General features: G+C 45.7%; 3 protein-coding genes across 3 annotated transcripts in view; 2 read left to right on the forward strand and 1 right to left on the reverse strand.

The window, feature by feature from the left end:
• LOC144487322 (uncharacterized) overlaps positions 1-8,352 on the forward strand; it is a 28,150-nt gene extending 19,798 nt beyond the window's left edge. The window contains exons 5-7 of the mRNA XM_078205400.1: positions 1,134-1,239; positions 5,084-5,131; positions 6,973-8,352. Coding sequence (XP_078061526.1) covers positions 1,134-1,239; positions 5,084-5,131; positions 6,973-8,034 — 1,216 coding nt within the window. The 3' untranslated portion in view covers positions 8,035-8,352. The remainder of the gene's footprint in view (positions 1-1,133; positions 1,240-5,083; positions 5,132-6,972) is intronic.
• LOC144487328 (uncharacterized) lies at positions 1,134-6,328 on the reverse strand. The gene is made up of 2 exons (XM_078205407.1): positions 6,051-6,328; positions 1,134-2,703 (listed from the first exon to the last, which is right to left on the reverse strand). Exon 2 carries the CDS (start codon positions 2,365-2,367, stop codon positions 1,441-1,443), a length of 927 nt encoding a protein of 308 aa, XP_078061533.1. The 5' UTR covers positions 2,368-2,703; positions 6,051-6,328; the 3' UTR covers positions 1,134-1,440.
• Positions 8,353-17,968: 9,616 nt separating the features above from the next.
• On the forward strand, positions 17,969-18,643 carry LOC144487323 (uncharacterized). Its single transcript, XM_078205401.1, has one exon. The coding sequence runs from the start codon at positions 17,969-17,971 to the stop codon at positions 18,641-18,643; it is 675 nt and encodes a 224-aa protein (XP_078061527.1).
• The last annotated feature ends 2,417 nt before the right edge of the window (positions 18,644-21,060 follow it).

Here is a 21,060-nt window from a genome sequence, read left to right on the forward strand (position 1 = left end):
GGTTTTCTATCACAAGCAGTGTTTAAATTTTACTTCAGTCAATCCTCGATAACTTCAAAAAGAATTAGTATATTTGATGGATCAAAGCAGGGAATATTTCTGTTTTTTGAGTGCTCAATATTATACATAATTATGATACCATCAGTGGCTGAGGATGCATCAGAATGTCCATCACCTCCTGAAACCGTGCCTCATCTGTGTTCAAACTAATAAGACCCTGTGAAATGTATTGTTCCATAACACGTCCCATATTATTGATGTTCCCGAGGAAACACTGCAGGTTGATTATACAGACCCACCCTCCACATTAAGAGGGGACCGGCAGTTATATATATGTTTACTTATTGGACTGAAGCTTGCGCTGTTTGTAAAAACAATGCAGCAGTCACTACAGCTAAAACCTTGTGGGAACAGATCTTTACCAGATGGGGCTTTCTGGAAAAGGGCAGAGAGTGACAATGGTTCTCATTTCACTGCAGAAACAATGCAGCAGCTGTGGGTCTGGAACAACATTCCCAAATCCACCTGCAATCTGGTGGGATGGTTGAGAGCTTCAATAACTCTGGAGAAACAACATTGAAAAAAGCCATCGTGAAGGGAGCTGATGATCTCGTTAAGGCCAATGACTGGGTCACTGCCTTGCCTGGTGTCTCAATGACCATTCACTCCCCTCCTATTCATGATCCCGGTCACAGTCCATTTCAGGTCATGACGGGTCAGCTAATCCAGATTGTGATTCTCACTGGGGTCCCACTCCCCAATGCTACTCAACAGACTCATGAGCAGTTTTCCAGAATTTCCAACAAATCTTAGCATCCTCCCTGCTACAGACAGTGGAGAGGTTGGATGCTGCCCATCTCAACACCTCCATGGAGGAACACCTCACACATTAATCATTCAACAGGTGATGAGGTTATGTCAAAAACATTGTTAAAAAAAGGTGGGCCAGGTGGAAAATTGGGAAGGTCCACATCGTGTTCTCGATAGATTGGAAAAAACAAATCTGATACTGGCAAATTGGAAATGAGGGAAGGAAACACAATATGTGTTACCATGGAGGTGAGTGTAAACTGTACAAAACTAAAAGGTCAGATAACTAGACGGAGAATAAACACTGTTTGATTTTATCACAGGGACAAGATGCGTATGGTCATTGTGCTCCTGGACTGTGTACAGGCTGAAGTTCTGTTCCTGCCATATGATCCTCCCCAAGACTGTCCTTTCTTGAGCTCCAGACAGGTGATGTTAAACACTCAGGTGGGAAAGACAAAATCTACAACAATGTGTTTAAACCAAAGCTGATTAATTTGAGATATACCCAGAATATTAAACTTCAGTTCAATTATTATCAGCAGAAATAACACAAATAGTCAGAATGAAGATGGTTTAGTCCCAAATGTGATTAACAGCAGCAATAACAGCAGAATCCAACTCCTACAGTCACTTGTGAACTTGCTGGTGTCGAACCAGGTTGTTTGACTGAGCAAATCCCTTCCCACAGACACAGCAGGTAAACAACCTCTCCCCAGTGTGAACTCGCTGGTGTCTCAGAAAGTTGGATGAATTGGCGAATCTTTTCCCACATTTGGAGCAGGTGAACGGCCTCTCCCCAATGTGGGTACGTTGGTGTGACAGCACCTCACGTTTGCTTTTAAAACATTTTTCACAATCAGAACATTTAAAAGGTCTCAGATCAGTGTGAACCAGTTTGTGAACAGCAAGGCGGGATAATCGAGAGAAATTCTTGCCACACATGGAGCAGGCGTATGGTCGTTCCCCAGTGTGAATTCGCTGGTGTATCAGAAAGTCAGATGAATGAATGAATCCCTTCCCACATTTGGAACAGGTGAATGGCCTGTCTCCAGTGTGGGTACGTTGGTGTGTCAGCATCTGGTACCTGCTTTTAAAGCTCTTCTCACAGTCAGAACAGCGAAAAGATCTCTGATCAGAGTGAACCAGTTGGTGGGCAGTGAGGTGGGTCGACCGAGAGAATCCCTTCCCACACACAGAGCAGGTGAATGGCCTCTCTCCGGTGTGAACTCGCTGGTGTGTCAGCAGGTGGGCTGACTGAGTGAATTCCCTCCCACATGCGGTGCAGGTGAATGGTCTCTCCCCAGTGTGAACTCGCTGGTGTACCCGAAGATCAGATGAATTAATGAATCCCTTCCCACATGTGGAGCAAGTGAACGGTCTCTCCTCAGTGTGAATGTGCTGGTGTCTCAGAAGGTCAGTTGACCGAGTGAATCCCTTCCCACACGTGGAGCAGGGGAATGGTTTCTCCCCAGTGTGAGTGTGTTGATGATATTCCAGCCGTGACTGGTATTTGAATTCCTTCCCACAGTCCTCACATTTCCACGGTTTCTCCATGGTGCAGTTGTTCTTATGTCTCTCCAGGTTGGATGATCAGTTGAAGCCTGGTCCACACACAGAATGTGTACGATCTCTCCTCGCTGTGAATGATTTTCAGGCTGTGTAACTGGATAAAAGTCTTTCCACAGTCAGCTCACTGGAACACTCTCACTCGGTGTGTGTGTGTCGGTGCTTTTCCAGTCACATTGATATTTGAAATCTTCTCCCACAGACAGAACAGACAAACATTTCTCCTTCCACATTCAAATATTCAGGTCCTGATAAATTGAGTCACGATAAGATCCTCATAATTGGTTTTACTTTCCTGTCTGTAAATCCTCCTCTTCTAATACCCTGTCAATAGAGTTTATATAAAATTACATAGAACATATAGAATAAAAACAGGTCATTCTGCCCAGCTTGTCTCTGCTGGTGTTGAAACTCCACACACTTCTCCTCCATTGCATCTCCCTCAGCTCAATCTTTCAGTTGGTTTTTCTATTCCTCTCTCTCTCTCTCTCGTGTACTCGTTTAGTTTCCTTTTGAAAGGATCTCAGCCTTTTGCCACAACCACTTCCTTTGGTAATGAATTCCACATTCTAATTATTCTGAGTAAAATAACATCTCCTTATTTCCTAAGTGGATTTAACAGTAACTATCTTGTATTTCTGCCCCCCTGTTTTGGATTCTCCCGCAAATGGAAACATTCTCTCCATATCGACAAGGTTCCACATGGTGGACTGGGCAGCAAAATAAAGATCCAAGAGCAAGTTACATTTTGGATTCAAAATTGCCTCAGTTGCACGAAGTGATGAATGACAGTTGATGTGTGTTTTTTTGTGACTGGAAGATGGTGATGCAGTGGTTATGTAATTGGGCTGTTAATCCAGAGGCTCAGGGTAATGGTCTGGGGAATACATTCAAATCCAACCATGGCCGCTGGTGGAAATTAAATTGAATTAATAAATCTGGAATTGCAAACTAGTCCCTGGGTGAACATGAAATCATTGGCAATTGTTGTAAAAACCCATCCTGTTCACCAATGCCCTTACCTGATCTGGCCTACATGTGAATCCAGACCCACAGCATTGTGGTTGACTTCCAGAACTGCACTCTGAAAAAGCACAGCAAGCCACTCAGCTTAAGAGCCATTAGGACTGAGCAACAATGCTGGTCTTGCCAGTGAGACCCACACCCCACAAAGAATAAAGAAAATCAAAAGGCTGTTTCCAGAAGGGGTTTCATAGGGATCATTGCTGGGTCCTTCATTCCTGGTTTATATAATTGATTTGAAGTTAAATATAGGTTCACCAATGACACAAAAAAATGTGTGCGCTTGATAGTGAGGCAGAAAACTGGAGGGGAAAACAAGGCAAAGGATTACTGATAAATGGCAGGACTGTTAAAATTGCAGAAGAACAGAGGGATGTTGGAGTGTAAAGGTCACAGGTACAAGTCGAGAGACAGTAGATTTAAAACTGAGATGAGGAGGAACTACTTCATTCAGAGGGTGGTGAATTTGTGGAACTCGCTGCTCATAGCGCTGTGCAGTCTGAAGTGTTGAATGTTTCAAGGAGATAGATATATTTCTAATTTTAAAAATGTAAGTGGATGTTTACCATTTACATCGATGATTTGGAGTTGGGGACCAAGTGTAGTGTGTCAAAATTCGCAGATGACAATAAGATGAGTGGCAGAGCAAAGAGGACACTGAAAGTCTGCAAAGGGATATAGATAGTCAAAGTGAGTGGGCGAGGGTCTAGCAGATGGAGTACAATGTTGGTAAATGTGAGGTCATCCATTTTGGTAGGAATAACAGCAAAATGGACTATTATTTAAATGGTAAAAAAATTGCAGCATGCTGCCGTGCAGAGGGACCTGGGTGTCCTTGTGCAGGAATCTCAAGGAGTAGGTTTGCAGGTGCAGCAGGTAATGAAGAAGGCAAATGGAATTTTGTCCTTCATTGCTAGAGGGATGGAGTTTAAAAACAGTGAGGTTATGTTGCAGCTGTATAAAGTGCTGCTGAGGCCACACCTGGAGTACTGTGTACAGTTTTGGTCTCCTTACTTGAGAAAGGATATACTGGCACTGAAGGGGGTGCAGAGGAGATTCACTAGGTTGATTCCGGAGTTGAGAGGGTTGGCTTATGAGGAGAGACTGAGTAGACTGGGGCTATACTCATTGGAATTCAGAAGAATGAGGGGAGATCTTATCGAAATATATAAGATTATGAAGGGAATAAATAAGATAGAAGCAGGGAAGTTGATTCCAATGGCGGGTGAAACTAGAACTAGGGGGCATAGCCTCAAAATAAGGGGAAGCAGATTTAGGACTGAGTTGAGGAGGAACTTCTTCACACAAAGGGTTGTGAATCTGTGGAATTCCCTGCCCAGTGAAGCAGTTGAGGCGACCTCATTGAATGTTTTTAAGGCAAGGATAGATACATTTTTGAACAATAAAGGAGTTAAGGGTTATGGTGAGCGGATGGGTTAGTGGAGCTGAGTCCACAAAAAGATCAGCCATGATCTTATTGAATGGTGGAGCAGGTTCGAGGGGCCAGATGGCTGACTCCTGCTCCTAGTTCTTATGTTATGTTTTTTATATGGGGAAGAGGTGGGGAGGTGAATTTGAGACCAGGGAGAGATCAGCCATGATCTGATTGAATGGCGGAGCAGGCTCGAAGGGCTGAATTTGCCTACTTCTGCTCCTAATTCTTATATTCCTATGTCCACAGATCTATCAATGTGCTCGGACAAAGAACAATGCAGTACAGGAAAAGGCCCTTCGGCACACCAAGCCTGCACCGATACGCTGTTTCCATCTCTCTGTTCGCTTCCTGTTCATGCATCTGTCAAGCAGATAATTTCATGAATTACTTGTGACAACATGAATCTGAATCACCCTGACTGACCAGACAGAATCACAGACGTTAACCTTGTGTCCAGAACTGATTTTCTCAGAGGAGCCTCAGTCACCATCATTGAGACTAATTTTGAATTCGAGATTTTATTGATTGAATGGATTTCAAGCCCTGTTCCCATAACAATGTGCTGTCTCTCTGTATTACTGATGCAGTCATGATGTGGAGATGCCGGCGTTGGACTGGGGTGAACACAGTAAGAAGTCTCACAACACCAGGTTAAAGTCCAACAGGTTTATTTGGTAGCAAAAGCCACTAGCTTTCGGAGCGCTCTGTGCCCTGTTTGAGAGCAGATTTCCACTCCATCTGACGAAGGAGCAGTGCTCCGAAAGCTAATGGTATTTGCTACCAAATAAACCTGTTGGACTTTAACCTGGTGTTGTTAAAACTCTTACACTGACATTGCCACTTGGTCAGCGTCCCCCTGCTCTCTTTGTTGGAGTTTGAAGTGGCGGACAGTGATAGTCGTAACCCCCCCCCCCCCCCCCCCCCCCGACGACACTGACCTCTCACCTGACACCTCACAATGCCCGGGGACTGATTGACGGCAGCTCCGGTCCAATAGCAGGAAGGGGCGGGGCTGGAGGAGCGAGCGGCAGCGGCTGGTCCTCCAACCAGACTGAATGAGGGGCGGGGCTGAGTGAAGCATGCGCAGTGTGATTAATGGCGATGGAGAGAGGATTTCTCGGATCCACAATCAGAAAAAGTGGGAATGGCGGGCGGAGGCAGCGATGAATCAGGCGGGGGGATTAGAGAGGCTTCGTAATCATGAACAACAAACCTCTGCAAAAAAAACCGACCGCTATCCGAAGATGGTCCCGGCCGTTTGCACAGAGCAAGGCCGCTGCTTTCTTCCCGCGACAGACCCGGGTTAACTGCCGCCATTTTTATCCGGGCACTACCAATATGGCGCATGCGCGGTTGCCATCTTTATTAGGAGCAATAGCCCTCTATTAGAAGCGCATGCGCAGCCGCCCTCTTTATGAGGGGCAATGATTTTGAAATTCGCCCGAGTGACAGAATGTGAACAACTTGTCCATCAAACTGCTTCGCTCTTTCACTTCCAATTTCTTACTGATGAGGCAGAGCAACGATATAATCATTTGTATCATACAGTCTCTTTAACAAAATATAATATTCCTAGATATTCCTCAAAATTGTTGCAGTTCTTTGAAAAGGGGTGGCAAGTTGTTAGCACTGCTGTCTCACAGCTCCAGCCATGTGTGACTCTGTCCCCTCTTGTCTGCGTGGGTTTTCATCCAGGTGCTCCGGTTTCCTCTCAGTCCAATGATGTGCAGGTTAGCTGGATTGCCATGCTAAATTGCCTCTTAGTGCCCCAAGATATTAGGGGAAGTAACATGATAAATATGTGGGGTTATGGGCATAGGACTTGGGTGGGAAGCTTTGTTGGAGATTCAGTGCAGAGTCCAGACCAGTTGGCAAGTTTCCTTCCCTGAAGCACATGAGTGCATCAATTGAATCAAGCATGTTTCATGGTCACTTTTTCCTCGTGCTGGCCCCACATATTACCAGATTCATTCAGCTCAATTTCACAACCTGCCTTTGTGTTTTTGTAGGTTCTTTCTCACTCCTTTTTTTCTATTTCAAATCAATTTCACAGGGTTTAGAAGAGGACGATTTGCAATTGGGAAACAAACCAAACATCACATCAGGGGCTGATAAAGTCGACCAATTTATCGTAACCTGAACATTGTCATATTTTGAACATGGAAGGAAAAAGCACCGTTCACAGTGGAAATAAATCATACTTGTGTTCTGTGTGTGGACAAGGATTCAATCGATCATCTGGCCTGTCAAAACATAAATGCAGTCATGATGGGGAGAAGCCGTGGAAATGTGAGGAATGTGGGAAGGGATTCAATTACCCATCCCAGCTGGAAACTCATCAGCGCAGTCACACCGGGGAGAGGCCGTTCACCTGCTCTGACTGCGGGAAAGGATTCACAAAGTCATCCACCCTGCTGACACACCAGCGCACACACACTGGGCAGAGGCCATTCACCTGCTCTATGTGTGGGATGGGATTCACTCAATCATCCACACTGCTGACACACCAGCGAATTCACACTGGGGAGAGGCCTTTCACCTGCTCTGACTGTGGGCAGGGATTCACTCACCAATCCACCCTGCTGACACACCAGCGAGTTCACACTAGGCAGAGACCGTTCACCTGCTCTGAGTGTGGGAAAGGATTTATTAATTTATCCAACCTGACGACACACCAAAGAAATCACACTGACGAGAGACCATTTAAATGTCTGGACTGTGGGAAGTGTTATAAAACCTCTCAGAAACTGATGTACCATCAACAAGTTCACACTGACGAGAGACCGTTCAGGTGCTCTCACTGCGGAACTGGGTTCAAGCGATCATCTCATCTCACCGTTCACCAGCGCACTCACACGGGAGATAGACCGTTCACATGCTCTCAGTGTGGGAAGGGATTCACTCAGTCATACATTCTGCTGAGACACCAGCGAGTTCACACTGGAGAGAGACCGTTCACCTGCTCTAGGTGTGGGAAGAGATTCACTCAATCATCAGCACTGCTCAGACACCAGCGAGTTCACACAGGGGAGAGGCTGTTCATCTGCAATGATTGTGGGAAGAGATTCACTCAGTCATCCAACCTGCTGACACACCAGCGAGTTCACACTGGGAAGAGACCATTCACGTGTTCTGAGTGTGGGATGGGATTTACTCAGACATCCAACCTGCTGAGACACCAGCGAGTTCACAATTAACTACAGAGATTGGATTGTGTTTGTCAATCAGATTGAGAACTGAGCTATGTCCATTCGGGTCTGTTTCTGCTGATGTTAATAAACTTCAGGTCAGTTATAGAGGCTAATATTCTGGACAAAAATCAAATATGTTGTCTTTGATTTAAACATGCTTTTTCAAAACATCTTAATATCTCTAACACAAATTAGTTCCTTTTGAAGGACTCTCCCTTTCTCTTGTCTCCTCCATCTTCACCTCTAACAACAAAGTGTGAGGAGCTCATGGAGTTTTTTTGTCACTAAGATTGAGACAATCTGACCAGCTGCCTCTGCTGCTTCCCTCGCTTCCACTAGCCTCTGGGCCAGACTTTCTGTAAAGCTCCTCTGTATCCAAGCTCTGAGCTCACATCTTTTTGCAGTTTCTCTCCTATCTCCTGTCAAACCCTCTCATTGCCCATCGTGTTCATGAGACCTGCTTTCAACTCCCTTTACCCTTTTCCCACTAAACCACTGATAACCCAACTTCCCCACATTACCTGGTACTGTTAATGGACCTGTCTTTTCTGATACTCTCCATCTCACCTGTAATTCACCCTCATCATCCATCCTAAGGAAAAAACCCTTAACCGCACTGTCGTTACAAACTACTGTCCCAACTCCAACCTCCGGTTCCTCTCCAAAGTCCTTGAACTTTGTGTCTCCCAAGGATCTTTCCTTGGCCCCTCCCATTTCCCATGCTGCCACTGGGTGACATCATCCATTGGTTTGGAAGAAGATTGTAAAGTGTACCTTTTTGAGAGCGGAGTTTGGAAACACTCGAGTGACAATAATTTCAGGGGAAATTTGAGGTGAAATCCACAGAGGATCAATTGAGTTGCATCTGCCACTTAGTTTCAGAAGGGGTTGTCTGGTTACAGTCAACCTGTGGGTTTAAAGGGACTGTGTGTTTACTGAGAACATTATAGCATAAGAAATTTTCTACCTGTGTTATCCTTGAAATCTGTGTACATTTGTGAAGGTAAGTGGGAGTGAAGAAGTCTTGTCTTATGATCAAACTCTTCGTATTTAATAAATATTTTATTGTTAAAATCTAATTGGCAGTCCTGTGACTCTGTTCCTCTATGTTTTCAAAGAAAATAAAAGTTATGGTCTTTTGAGCCAGGGTTCCATTCTGGGATCTTCCTGTCCAGCTATAACATCAACTGGGATTGTAACACTCACCATCTTGACTTTGAAATATATCGCTGTTCCTTCGCTGTCACTGGGTCAGAATCCTGGAACTCCCTCCCTGACAGCACTATGGTGTACCTACACCACAGGGATTGCAGCAGTTCTAGAAGGCAGCTCACCAACAGCTTCCCTAGGCCAATTAGAGATGGGCAATAAATGCTGGCCTAGCCGGTGACGCCACGTTTTATTATTCAGGAAAGGCTGTGGGCTTTGGCCTCTGTAAATGAATAAAAAATAAGGTAATATCTGTTTTTAGCCTATTGAATTTCAATGACAGCATTGCCTTCTCCCTTGTTCTTATGTCCTGGGCCTATTACACGGTTATGCTTGAAGGAATAGAACCAGCCTGACTCCACTGTGTTACCTCTGACACTGTTATCAATCCCCAAGCTGCTACAGACATCTTTATTAGCTCAAACAAACACATTCTCACAGTTTGAGGCCAGTTCTCCTGCACAATTTAACTCATTTTGCAGACATTGCTAATTCCGGCAAGGCTGCGACTTGACTACAATGACCAGCATGCACTCCATTTTGAACCCACAATGCAGTTCAGTGCAGTTCTTCAGATATCCTCGGTCTGGGTTCTTCTATCACCCTCGATGTTCCATGTTACCGCCATGAGACAGTCTCCACACACAGGGTCCCACCGCAACCCATCTACACTTAATATAAAAGAAATAAAGCAAGTTACAACTGATTGGGCCAGCACGGTGGCACAGTTGTTACCACTGCTGCCTCACAGCACCAGGGACCCGGGTTCAATTCCCAGGTTGGGTTACTGTCTGTGTGGAGTTTGCACATTCTCCCCGTGTCTGCGTGCATTTCCTCCGGGTGCTCTGGTTTCCTCCCACAGTCCAAAGGTGTGTGGATTGCATGGATTGGCCATGCTAAATTACCCCTTAGTGTCAGGGGGACTAACTATTGTAAATGCATGGGGTTATGGGGATAGGGCCTGAGTGGGATTGTGGTCAGATTGTGGGAGACTTGATGGCCTCCTTCTGCACTGTAGGATTCTATGATTGCACATTTAGATAATACATTGGTTTTCAATAGGGCCATTCTGTTAAAAGCAGGTTGTTACGCTGAAGCTTTATAAAGTAGTGTTTAAACCACTAGAAGACCAAGGAAATTTGGGATGTCAGCTACGACTCTCACCAACTTTTACAGATGCACCACAGAAAGCATTTTTTCTGGTTGTATCACAGCTTGGTATGGCTCCTGCTCCTTCAGGAAGGATGGGATGGTCCTTGAGAAGGTGCAGAGGAGACTTATCAGAATGGTTCCAGCAATGAAGAATTTTAACTCCAAGCTCAGGTTCGAGAAGCTGGAGTTGTTCTACTTGGAACGGAGGAGGTGGAGGGGAGATCTGATAGAGGTGAACACCATTATGGCAGGTTTGATTTGATTTGATTTATTATCGTCCCATGTATTACCATAGTGAAAAGTATTGTTTCTTGCGCGCTATACAGACAAAGCATACTGTTCATAGGGAAGGAAACGAGAGAGTGCAGAATGTAGTGTTACAGTCATAGCTAAGGTGTGGTGAAAGATCAACTTAATGCAAGGTAGGTCCATTCAAAAGACTGACAGCAGCAGGAAAGAAGCTGTTCTTGAGTCGGTTGGTACGTGATCTCAGACTTTTGTATCTTTTTCCCAAGGGAAGAAGGTGAAAGAGAGAATGATCGGGGTACGTGGGGTCCTTAATTATGCTGGCTGCTTTGCCGAGGCAGCGGGAAGTGTAGTCAGAGTCAATGGATGGGAGACTGGTTTGCGTGATGGATTTCATGACCTTTTGCAGTTCCTTGCGGTCTTGGTTAGAGCAGAAGCCATACCAAGCTGTGATACAACCAGAAAAAATGCTTTCTGTGGTGCATCTGTAAAAGTTGGTGAGAGTCGTAGCTGACATCCCAAATTTCCTTAGTCTTCTAAGAAAGTAGAGGAATTGGTGGGCTTCCTTAACTAAGTCAATTACTCGGGGCCATAGGTTTAATGTGCGAGGGGCAAGGCTTAAAGGAGATGTACAAGGCAGATTTTTTACACAGAGAGTAGTGGGTGCCTGGAACTCGTTGCCGGGGGAGGGAGTGGAAGCAGATACGGTAGTGACTTCTAAGGGGCATCTTGACAAGTACATGAATAGGATGGGAATAGAGTGATATGGTCCCCGGAAGGGTAGAGGGTATAGTTAAGTCGGGCAGCATGGTCGGTGCAGGCTTGAAGGGCCAAAGGGCCTGTTCGTGCACTATAATTTTCTTTGTTCTTTGTTCTATAGTGTCAGCATGGGGGTACCAGGCCAGGTTGTTGGTGAACTGGACACTTGAAGCTCTCGACCCTTTCTACTTCATCTCCATTGATGTAGACAGGGGCATGTTCTCCTCTATGCTTCCTGAAATTGATGACAATCTCCTTCATTTTGTTGACATTGAGGGAGAGATTATCGTTGCCGCACCAGTTCACCAGATTCTCTATCTCATTCCTGTACTCTGTCTCGTCATTGTTTGAGACCCGACCCACTACGGTGTCATCAGCAAACTTGAAAATCAAGTTGGAGGGGAATTTGGCCACACAGTCATAGGTGTATAAGGAGTATAGAAGGGGGCTGAGAACACAGCCTTGTGGGTTTAGATCAAGTGAAGAAGGAAATTGGTCAGAATCTACAGAGACTGCTGGAGGCAAGGCTGCTGATAAACGTAACCTTTAATTGCACATTCTTCGAACTATGTACAATACAAGATCAGCACGAGGCTTCACAGAGAACCATCTCTCAGCACGCTCTTGTCATCTGATCATACATCACTGTGTAGAATATTTACAAATTTAACATGAACCCTTTACACTGCACCAAGTCTCTAGTCAGCCCTCCTAACATCCCCTTCTTTGACTCAGTGTCAGTTAATGTTTCTGAGATTCACTTTGGGACACTCTCCTACATTAACGGTCTGATGGAAATGAAAGTTATTTTTAAATCACATTGTAACAGACTGGGGAAGTCAAGATTAAAACAATATCTGGGTAAATGGAGTTAGGTCTCAAGATCAGCCCTGACCTCAGTGAATGACAGAACAGGCTCGAGGGATAAATGACCTCCTCCTGTTCCTGGTAAACTTGGACTCAGACACCAGCTGATGAATGGAAAGTGATGGGAGACCTGGGGAGAAGAGACTTCATCAGAAACCAGCACTGGAGCAGAGTTAGAGAGTGGGAGAATCCTGGGGAGAAACTACACAGGAACTGGAGGAGGTTGTTCAGCCCTTCCAGTCTGCTCTGTCATTCAGTTAGACTCTGGCTGATCAATCAGTTTATCATCAAGATTTATTTGATTCTATTCTGTAGATTAAGCTGCAGCTCAGATTTATGGGAAATGAAAGTCAGTAGAAACAAACTCCAACTCTCACAATGTGAACATGTGAATTAGGAGCAGGAGAAGGCCACTCGGCCCCTCGAGCCTGCTCCACTATTCAATAGGATCTTGGCTGATCTGATTGTGGTCTGAACTCCACTTTCCTTCTTACCCCTCGTACCCTTTGGCTCTCTTGTCAATCAAGAATCTATTAAATTCAGACTTCAGAATATTCAGTGAGCCAGCCTCCACCACTCTCTGTGGAAGAGAATTCCACACTGTAACAACCCTCTGAGAGAAAAGGTTTCTCCTCATCCCAGTCTTAAATGGGAGACCCCTTATTTTTAAACTGTGCCTCTAGTTCTCCTCTCTCTACAATCAACATCTGTCAAGTCCCCTCTGAATTTTATATGTTTCAATCAGATCCTCTCTCATTCTTCTAAACCCCAATAGATACAGGCCGAACATGTCCAACTTTTCCTTGTATGATAACTCCCTCATCCCATGAATCAGTCAAGTAAACCTTCTCTGAACTACTTCTCACACAAGTCCTCTCTTACGTAAGGAGACCAAAACTATACACAGTACTCTTGATGTGGTCTCACCAATACCCTGAACAAATGCAGCAAAACATCCCTGCAATAAACAATAATTCATTTACCTTTCTAATCATTTGCTGTGTCCACACACTAACGTTTCCTGATTACAGTACCAGGACACCCAGATCCCTCTGTACCTGCAATCGCTCTCTTTAAATAATCAACTGCTTTTCCATCCTTCCTGTCCAAATGGACAAGTTCACATTATCCAAAAATCTTGTTCCAGCTGCCAACTTCTAACCCACTCATTCACTATGTCGCTTTGCAGGCTTGTTATGGTCATTCACATCTCATTTTTCTACCTACCTTTGTGTTATCAGCAAATTTTGATCCTGTCATCCAAGTCATGAAAATAGTTTGTCAATAGTTGAGGCCCCAGCACTGATCCCTGTGGCACTCCACAAGCTACATCTTGCCATCCCAAAAATTACTCCTTTCTCCCTCCTCTCTGTTTCCCATTAGCTAATCAATCCTCTATCCATGCTAATACAAAGAACCGATGTGGATGGGATGCTAATATGCCTTATGCTACGAATTCTTATTTAGTGTGGTAAACTTTGATGTGTCAAATGCCTGCTGGAAATCTAAATACACCACATCCACAGGTTCCACTTTATCCACATTGCTTGTAACTTCCTCAAAGAAATCCAATAAATCAATTAAAGGTGATTTCCCTTGCACAAAACCATGTTGACTCTGCCTGATTGTACAGAGATTATCTATGTGTTCCACCCTCCCAGCCTCCTTAATAACAGAATGAACATGATTCAGTCCTGCATGGGGTTAGCAGCAACAGCAGAATCCAATCCCTGCAGTGACTTGTGAACTTGCTGGTGTCTCAGCAGATTGGCTGACCGAGCAAATCTCTTCCCACATACGGAGCAGGTGAACGATCTCTCTCCTGTGTGAACCTGCTGGTGTCTCAGCAGGTGGGATGACTGAGTGAACCTTTTCCCACACATGGAGCAGGTGAATGATCTCTCCCCAGTGTGAATTTGCTGGTGTCTCAGCAGGTCCTTCGTGCTTTTAAAACTTTTCTCACAGTCAGAACACTTAAAAGGTCTCTGATCAGTGTGGACCAGTTGATGTGCAATGAGCTGGGGTGACTGAGTGAATCGTTTCCCACATGTGGAGCAAGCGAAGGGTTTCTCCCCAGTGTGAATTCGCTCGTGTATCAGAAGCTGGGCTGAATCAGTGAATCCCTTCCCACACACACAGCAAATAAATGTCTTCTCCCCGGTGTGAACTCGCTGGTGTCTCAGACAGTGGGATGAATGGGTGAATCCCATCCCACACACCGAGCAGGCGAACGGTTTCTCCCCAGTGTGAACTCGCTGGTGTGTCACCAAATCCTGTTTACTTTTAAAGCTCTTCTCACAGTCAGAACACTGAAATGGTCTCTTATCAGAGTGAACTCGCTGGTGTGTTTGCAGCTGGGATAAACGTCCGAATCTCCTCTCACACACGGAGCAGGTGAATGGCTTCTCCCCAGTGTGAGTGCGCTGATGGACTTGTAAATCATTTTTACTTTTAAATCTCTTCTCACAGTCAGAACATTGAAATGGTCTCTGATCAGTGTGAACAAGTTGGTGTGTCAGAAGGTGGGATGACTGAGTGAATCCCTTCCCACACACTGAGCAGGTGAACGGTCTCACCGCCATGTGAGTGCGCTGGTGTCTCAGGAGGTCCTTTGTGCTTTTAAAGCTTTTCTCACAATCAGAACATTGAAACGGTCTCTGATCGGAGTGAACTTGCCGGTGAATCAGGAGGCTTGATAAAGCATGACATCCCCTCCCACATTCGAGGCAGGTGAACGGCCTCTCACCAGTGTGAACACGCCGGTGTGTATAGAGGCTGGATGAGTAAGCAAATCCTTTCCCACACTCAGAGCAGGTGAACGGCCTCGCTCCAGTGTGAATGCGACGATGAATATCCAATTCGGACGGGTAATTGAATCCCCTCCCACAGTCCCCACATTTCAATGGTTTCTCTGTGGAGCGGGTATCCTCGTGTGACTCCAGGTTGGATGATGAGTTGATGCCTTGTTTACACAGAATGTGTGTTGGGTCACAAATCACTGAGAATTGTGTGGGTTTTTTCCAGCCTGTTTAAAGCTCTTTCCACATTCAGCACAATGGAAACTCTCAGGTGTGTGTGTGTCTTGGCGCTTTTTCAGTCACACTGATGTTTGAAATCTTCACCCACAAACAGAACAAACTTTTCTTCTTCTGGAGACAAAGGCTGTCGATATTCAGTTTCCGATGAATTAAATCACTGAAACAGAGCTTGATTTGAAGTTTGTTTTGAGTTTCACATCTGTAAATCCAGCTTCAGAATACTTTGTAAAAACAGTTTACAAAAGTCATCACTTTCAGTCCAGGATAGAAATTCTGAACAGACAATTCATAGTTTCTCTGGAACATATTTTCCTCTCTTGTTCCCCCAAATCTGTAAATCCCCGTCCCACACACTCTCCCTCCTCCCCTGGGCTGAAATCCAAACCCATCTCAACATCGCCACCATTTCTTCCCTCCACTCCCAGTTTTCTCCCTCCCTCTCCTCTGTCTGGGTTCAGTTCTTGATGTGGAAATCTCACTAACTGTCCTGGCTGGAGATAATACACATCTCTTTAACCTGTGCTTAACCCTCTCTCCACTCACATTGTCTGTACCTTTAAGACTTGATTACCTGTAAAGACTCGCATTCCAACCATTATCTTGTAAATTGAGTTTGTGTCAATATATATGCCCCGTTTATGAACACAAGTCCTACTCACCTGACGAAGGAGCAGCGCTCCGAAAGCGAGTGGCTTTTGCGACCAAATAAACCTGTTGGACTTTAACCTGGTGTTGTTAAAACTCTTACTGGGTTCAGTTCTCCAGCTGCTGTCTGCAGACTGACAATAAAACCAATGGGTCTTATTGGGGGTGTTGGGGCCTCCAGCGGGTGTTTGTGAATCCTCCCCGCCCACCTCCCAGGGTTTCCTTCCTTCCCAGAGATCAGAGTCCTCATTGATTTGAGGCCAAAGTGTAACCTCTTATTTATTGTCCCCCTCCCCCATCCTCTGATGTGAACCATCCTCCAGTGGCTGAGCCAGGATGGGGCCGTTAACCTGGGCCTGTTCCCGGGAGGGAGGGAGGGAGAAGCCCCGCAGCTGCAAACCAGGGAGCTGACAATGATTCTGAAGGGTTTGCGGATCCACAAAGTGTTTCCAAATCCTCCCAGCCACCGCCTAACGCTGACTCCGCTTCTCCGGGACAAACAAGCGCCAAGGACAGCAATGACACTGCGCATGCTCCACATCACAATGCCCGGGAACTGATTGACGGCAGCTCCGGACCAATAGGAAGAGGGGGCGGGGCTGGAGGACCGAGCGGGAGTGGCTGGTCCTCCAACCAATCGGAGTGAATGAGGGGCGGGACCTGAAGCATGCGCAGTGCGGGTGAACCAGATAAACCTGTTGGACTTTAACCTGGTGTTGTTTGACTTCTTACTGTATTTACCCCAGTCCAACGCCGGCATCTCCCCATCAGTGCGGGTAATGGCAGACGGCCGGTTTTAGTTTGGAAGCGAGATCAATGAAAGGAAAGGAATGACTGGCAAATGGGAGGTTTTAAAAGTGTGATATCAAGAGTCCAGGGGCAGTATATTCCTGTTAAGATGCAGGGAAAGAATGGTAAATTTAGGGATCTCTGGCAGACAAGGGACATTGAGGCTCTGGTCAGGTAAAAGAAGGAAGCATACATTGGGTTTAGGCAATCGGGGACAAGTGAATCACTCTGACTATAAAAAGTGTAAGAAAATACTGAGGAGGGAAATCAGGAGGACAAAAAGTGGGTCTGATATGGATCTGGCAGGTAAGATTAAAGAAAATTCCAAGAGGTTCTATCGCTATATTAAGAGTAAAAGGGTGGCTAGAGAGAGAATAGATCCCCTTAAAAATCAGTATGGCCATCTGTGTGTGGAGCCACAGGAGATGGGTGAGATTTTTAATGAATACTTCTCCTCTGTGTTTACTGCGGAGAGCACCATGGGTGCGAAAGAAATAAGGGAAACAAGTGGTGATGTCTTGGGCGCACGCATGTTACTTGGGAGGAGGTATCTGCAGCCTTATAAAAGCAAATTACTGCGGATGCTGGAATCTGAAACCAAGAGAGAAAATGCTGGAAAATCTCAGCAGGTCTGGCAGCATCTGTAAGGAGAGAAAAGAGCTGATGTTTCTTGTCTAGATGACCCTTTGTCAAAGCTCTGAAACATCAGTTCTTTTCTCTCCATACAGATGCTGCCAGACCTGCTGAGAATGGGGAGAGAGTGTGTGGGATGGAGATTTACAGCTTTTGGGGAATGAGAGAGGAAAGAATGTTCCATAGAAATTGTCTGTTCTGAATTTCTATCCTGTACTGACACTGATGACTTTTGTAAACTCATTTTACAGGATATTGAAAGAGGAATCACAGGCTGAAATCTCAAACGTCACGTCTCGATCTGACAGAGTCATATTCCTTGGGACCTCAATATCATCGGACTTTGAATCTAGAAGGAGAAATGATTGTCCAGTCTGTCGATTTGAAAAGATTTGAAATGTCAGTGTGAGTGAAAAAGCATCAACACACTGCTACACTTGAGAGAGAGTGTTCCAATACACTGACTAAAGAGCTTTAACCAGTTACACAGTCTGAATAAATATCACACCATTCACAGCGGGTAGAAACTGTAATCTTGTTCTGTGTGTGGACGAAGTTTCAACTAATTGTCCACCCAAGAGAGAGGTAAGGACACCCGCACCATGGAGAAACCGTGGAAATGTGCAGACTGTGGGAAGAGATACAGAGCCCCATCTCTGCTGGCAGCTCATCGGCGCAGCCACACTGGGGAGAGACCATTCACCTGCTCTCAGTGTGAGAAGGGATTCATTCAGTTATCCAGCCTGCGGACACACGAGCGAGTTCACACTGGGGAGAGGCCATTCACCTGCTCGGAATGTGGGAAGGGATTCACGCAGTCATCCCACCTGCAGACACACCAGCGAGTTCACACTGGGGAGAGGCCATTCACTTGCTCTCAGTGTGGGAAGGGATTCATTCAGTTATCCAGCCTGCAGAGACACCAGCGAGTTCACACTGGAGAGAGGCCGTTCACCTGCTCTCAGTGTGGGAAGGGATTCACTCAGTTATCCAGCCTGCGGACACACCAGCGAGTTCACACTGGGGAGAGGCTGTTCACCTGCTCTCATTGTGGGGAGGGATTCACTTGTTCATCTAACCTGCGGACACACCAGCGGGTTCACACTGGGGAGAGGCCATTCACCTGCTCTCAGTGTGGGAAGGGATTCACTCAGTTATCCAGCCTGCAGAGACACCAGCGAGTTCACACTGGCGAGAGGCCGTTTACCTGCTCTCAGTGTGGGAAGGGTTTCAGCGTTTCATCCCGGCTGCTGAGACACCAGCAAGTTCACGAGTGATTCCAGGGGTTGGATTCTGCTGTTATTGTTTCTGCTCTCAGTTGCATCCAGGACTGCATTTTGTTCATTCTCACAGTTCGTCAATGGGAAGGGTCAGAGGGTTTCTTTGTGCTGGACTGGCCGGTCTCAGTCTCCAGTGGGCTGATATTCTTTGAGTCTTTTTGCAAATACCTGGTTTCAAATGTCACACGGATCACAGAGTGACAGGGTGTTAGGAAGTTTAGAGATATTTTGTCAGAAGAAAACAGAGGTTGGCAGTGCAAAGGTACATTTCTGAATGGAGGGCTGTGACAAGTGACATTCCTCAGCGATCAGTGCTGGGACTTTTGCTGTTTGTAATATATATAAATGGTTTGGAGGAAAATGTAACTGGTTTGATTGGTAAGTTTGTGGACGACACAAAGGTTGGTGGAATTGCGGATAGTGATGGGGACCGGCAGAGGATACAGCAGGATATAGATCAGTTGGAGACTTGGGCGGAGAGATGGCCGATGAAGTTTAATCCGGACAAATGTGAGGTAATGCATTTTGGAAGGTCTAATACAGATGGGAAATATACAGTTATTGGCAGAACCCTTAAGAGTATTGATAGGCAGAAGGATCTGGGTGTACAGGTACACAGGTCATTGAAAGTGGCAATGCAGGTGGAGAAGGTCGTCAAGAAGGCATACGGCATGCTTGCCTTCATCGGCCGGGGCATTGAGTTTAAAAATTGGTAAGTCATGTTGCAGCTTTATAGAACCTTAGTTTGACCGCACTTGGAATCTAGTGTTCAATTCTGGTCACCACACTACCAGAAGGATGTGGAGGCTTTGGAGAGGGTACGGAAAATATTTATCAGGATGTTGTCTGGTGTGGAGGGCATTAGCTATGAGGAGAGGTTGGAGAAACTTGGTTTGTTCTCACTGGAACGACAGAGGTTGAGGGGGGCGACCTGATAGAAGTCTACAAGATTATGAGGGACATGGACAGAGTGGATAATCTGAAGCTTTTTCCCAGGTTGGAAGAGTCAATTACTAGGGGGCATAGGTTTAAGGTGCGAGGGGCAAGGTTTAAAGGAGATGTACCAGGCAGGTTTTTTACACAGAGGGTGGTGGGTGCCTGGAACTCGTTGCCGGGGAAGGTAGTGGAAGCAGATACGATAGTGACTTTTAAGATGTGTCTTGACAAATATATGAAATGCATAGGAATAGAGGGATATGGTCCCCGTAAAGGTAGGGGGTTTTAGTTCAGACGGGCAGCATGGTTGCTACAGGCTTGGAGGGCCAAAGGGCTTGTTTCTGTGCTGTAATTCTCTTTGTTCTTCGTTCTGTTTGGAACATCCCCAAATGCCCATCCAATTTCCTTTTTAATTGTTTATTGTCTCCACTTCCTCCACCCTCATAGACAGCGAGTTTCAGGTCATTACCATTCGCTGCATCAGAATATTCTTCCTCACATCTCCCCCCCCACCCCCCCCCCCTCCCCCCCACTCCTCCCCCACTCCTCCCCTTGCATCTCTGACCCAAAACCATAAATCTGTGTCCCCCCCTAGTCCTTGTCCCATCAGCTAATAGGAACAGCTTTTCTTTGTCCACCTTATCTAAACCTGTCAGAATCTGTCCACCTCGATCAAATCTCCCCTCAACCTCCTTTTCTCCAAGAGGAACAAGCCCAGCCTGACATCGACAATAAAGAACAAACTAACAGAATATGTTAATACCTGAAATCAAATGGGAATGTTTAATTTCTGTTTTAATGATATTGTGAATATATTGTCCTGGACAATAAAGGAATTGGAATAACTCAGCTTGGGTGTGGTTGAATGGAATATATCAATCTGGTATCCACCTACAGTCTAGTGAAAGTCTGGAATGTGTAGCTGGAAGTCCCTCCCTAACAGCACTGTGGGTGTACTTACACCTCAGGCATTGCAGCAGTTCAAGAAGGCACCCTTGGGGTTGGGGTTGACCATGGCCAAGGCAGCTACATACAGCCACATATTCTGTTATAATTGAAGGACTGCAGATTGAATGTGAGGCATTGTGGGACTGGACTATCTTGACCACATTCCTGTGACTGCCCGGAAACTCATGTGTCTATTTTAAAGAACAAAGAACAATACAGCACAGGAACAGGCTCTTCGGCCCTCCAAGCCTGCACCGATCATGTGTTCCTAACGAGACCATCCGTTTGTATCCCTCTATCCCCAGTCTGTTCATGTGGTTATCTAGATAAGTCTTAAATGATCCTCGCGTGTCTGCCTCAACCACCTTGCTTGGTAGTGCATTCCAGGCCCCCACCACCCTCTGTGTAAAATACGTCCCCCGCATATCTGTATTGAACCTTGCCCCCCTTACCTTGAACTTGTGACCCCTTGTGTTTGTCATTTCTGACCTGGGAAAAAGCTTCCAACTGTTCACCCTATCTATGCCCTT

Source organism: Mustelus asterias, unplaced genomic scaffold, assembly GCF_964213995.1.
Source record: "Mustelus asterias unplaced genomic scaffold, sMusAst1.hap1.1 HAP1_SCAFFOLD_733, whole genome shotgun sequence".
Classification (NCBI taxonomy): domain Eukaryota; kingdom Metazoa; phylum Chordata; class Chondrichthyes; order Carcharhiniformes; family Triakidae; genus Mustelus; species Mustelus asterias.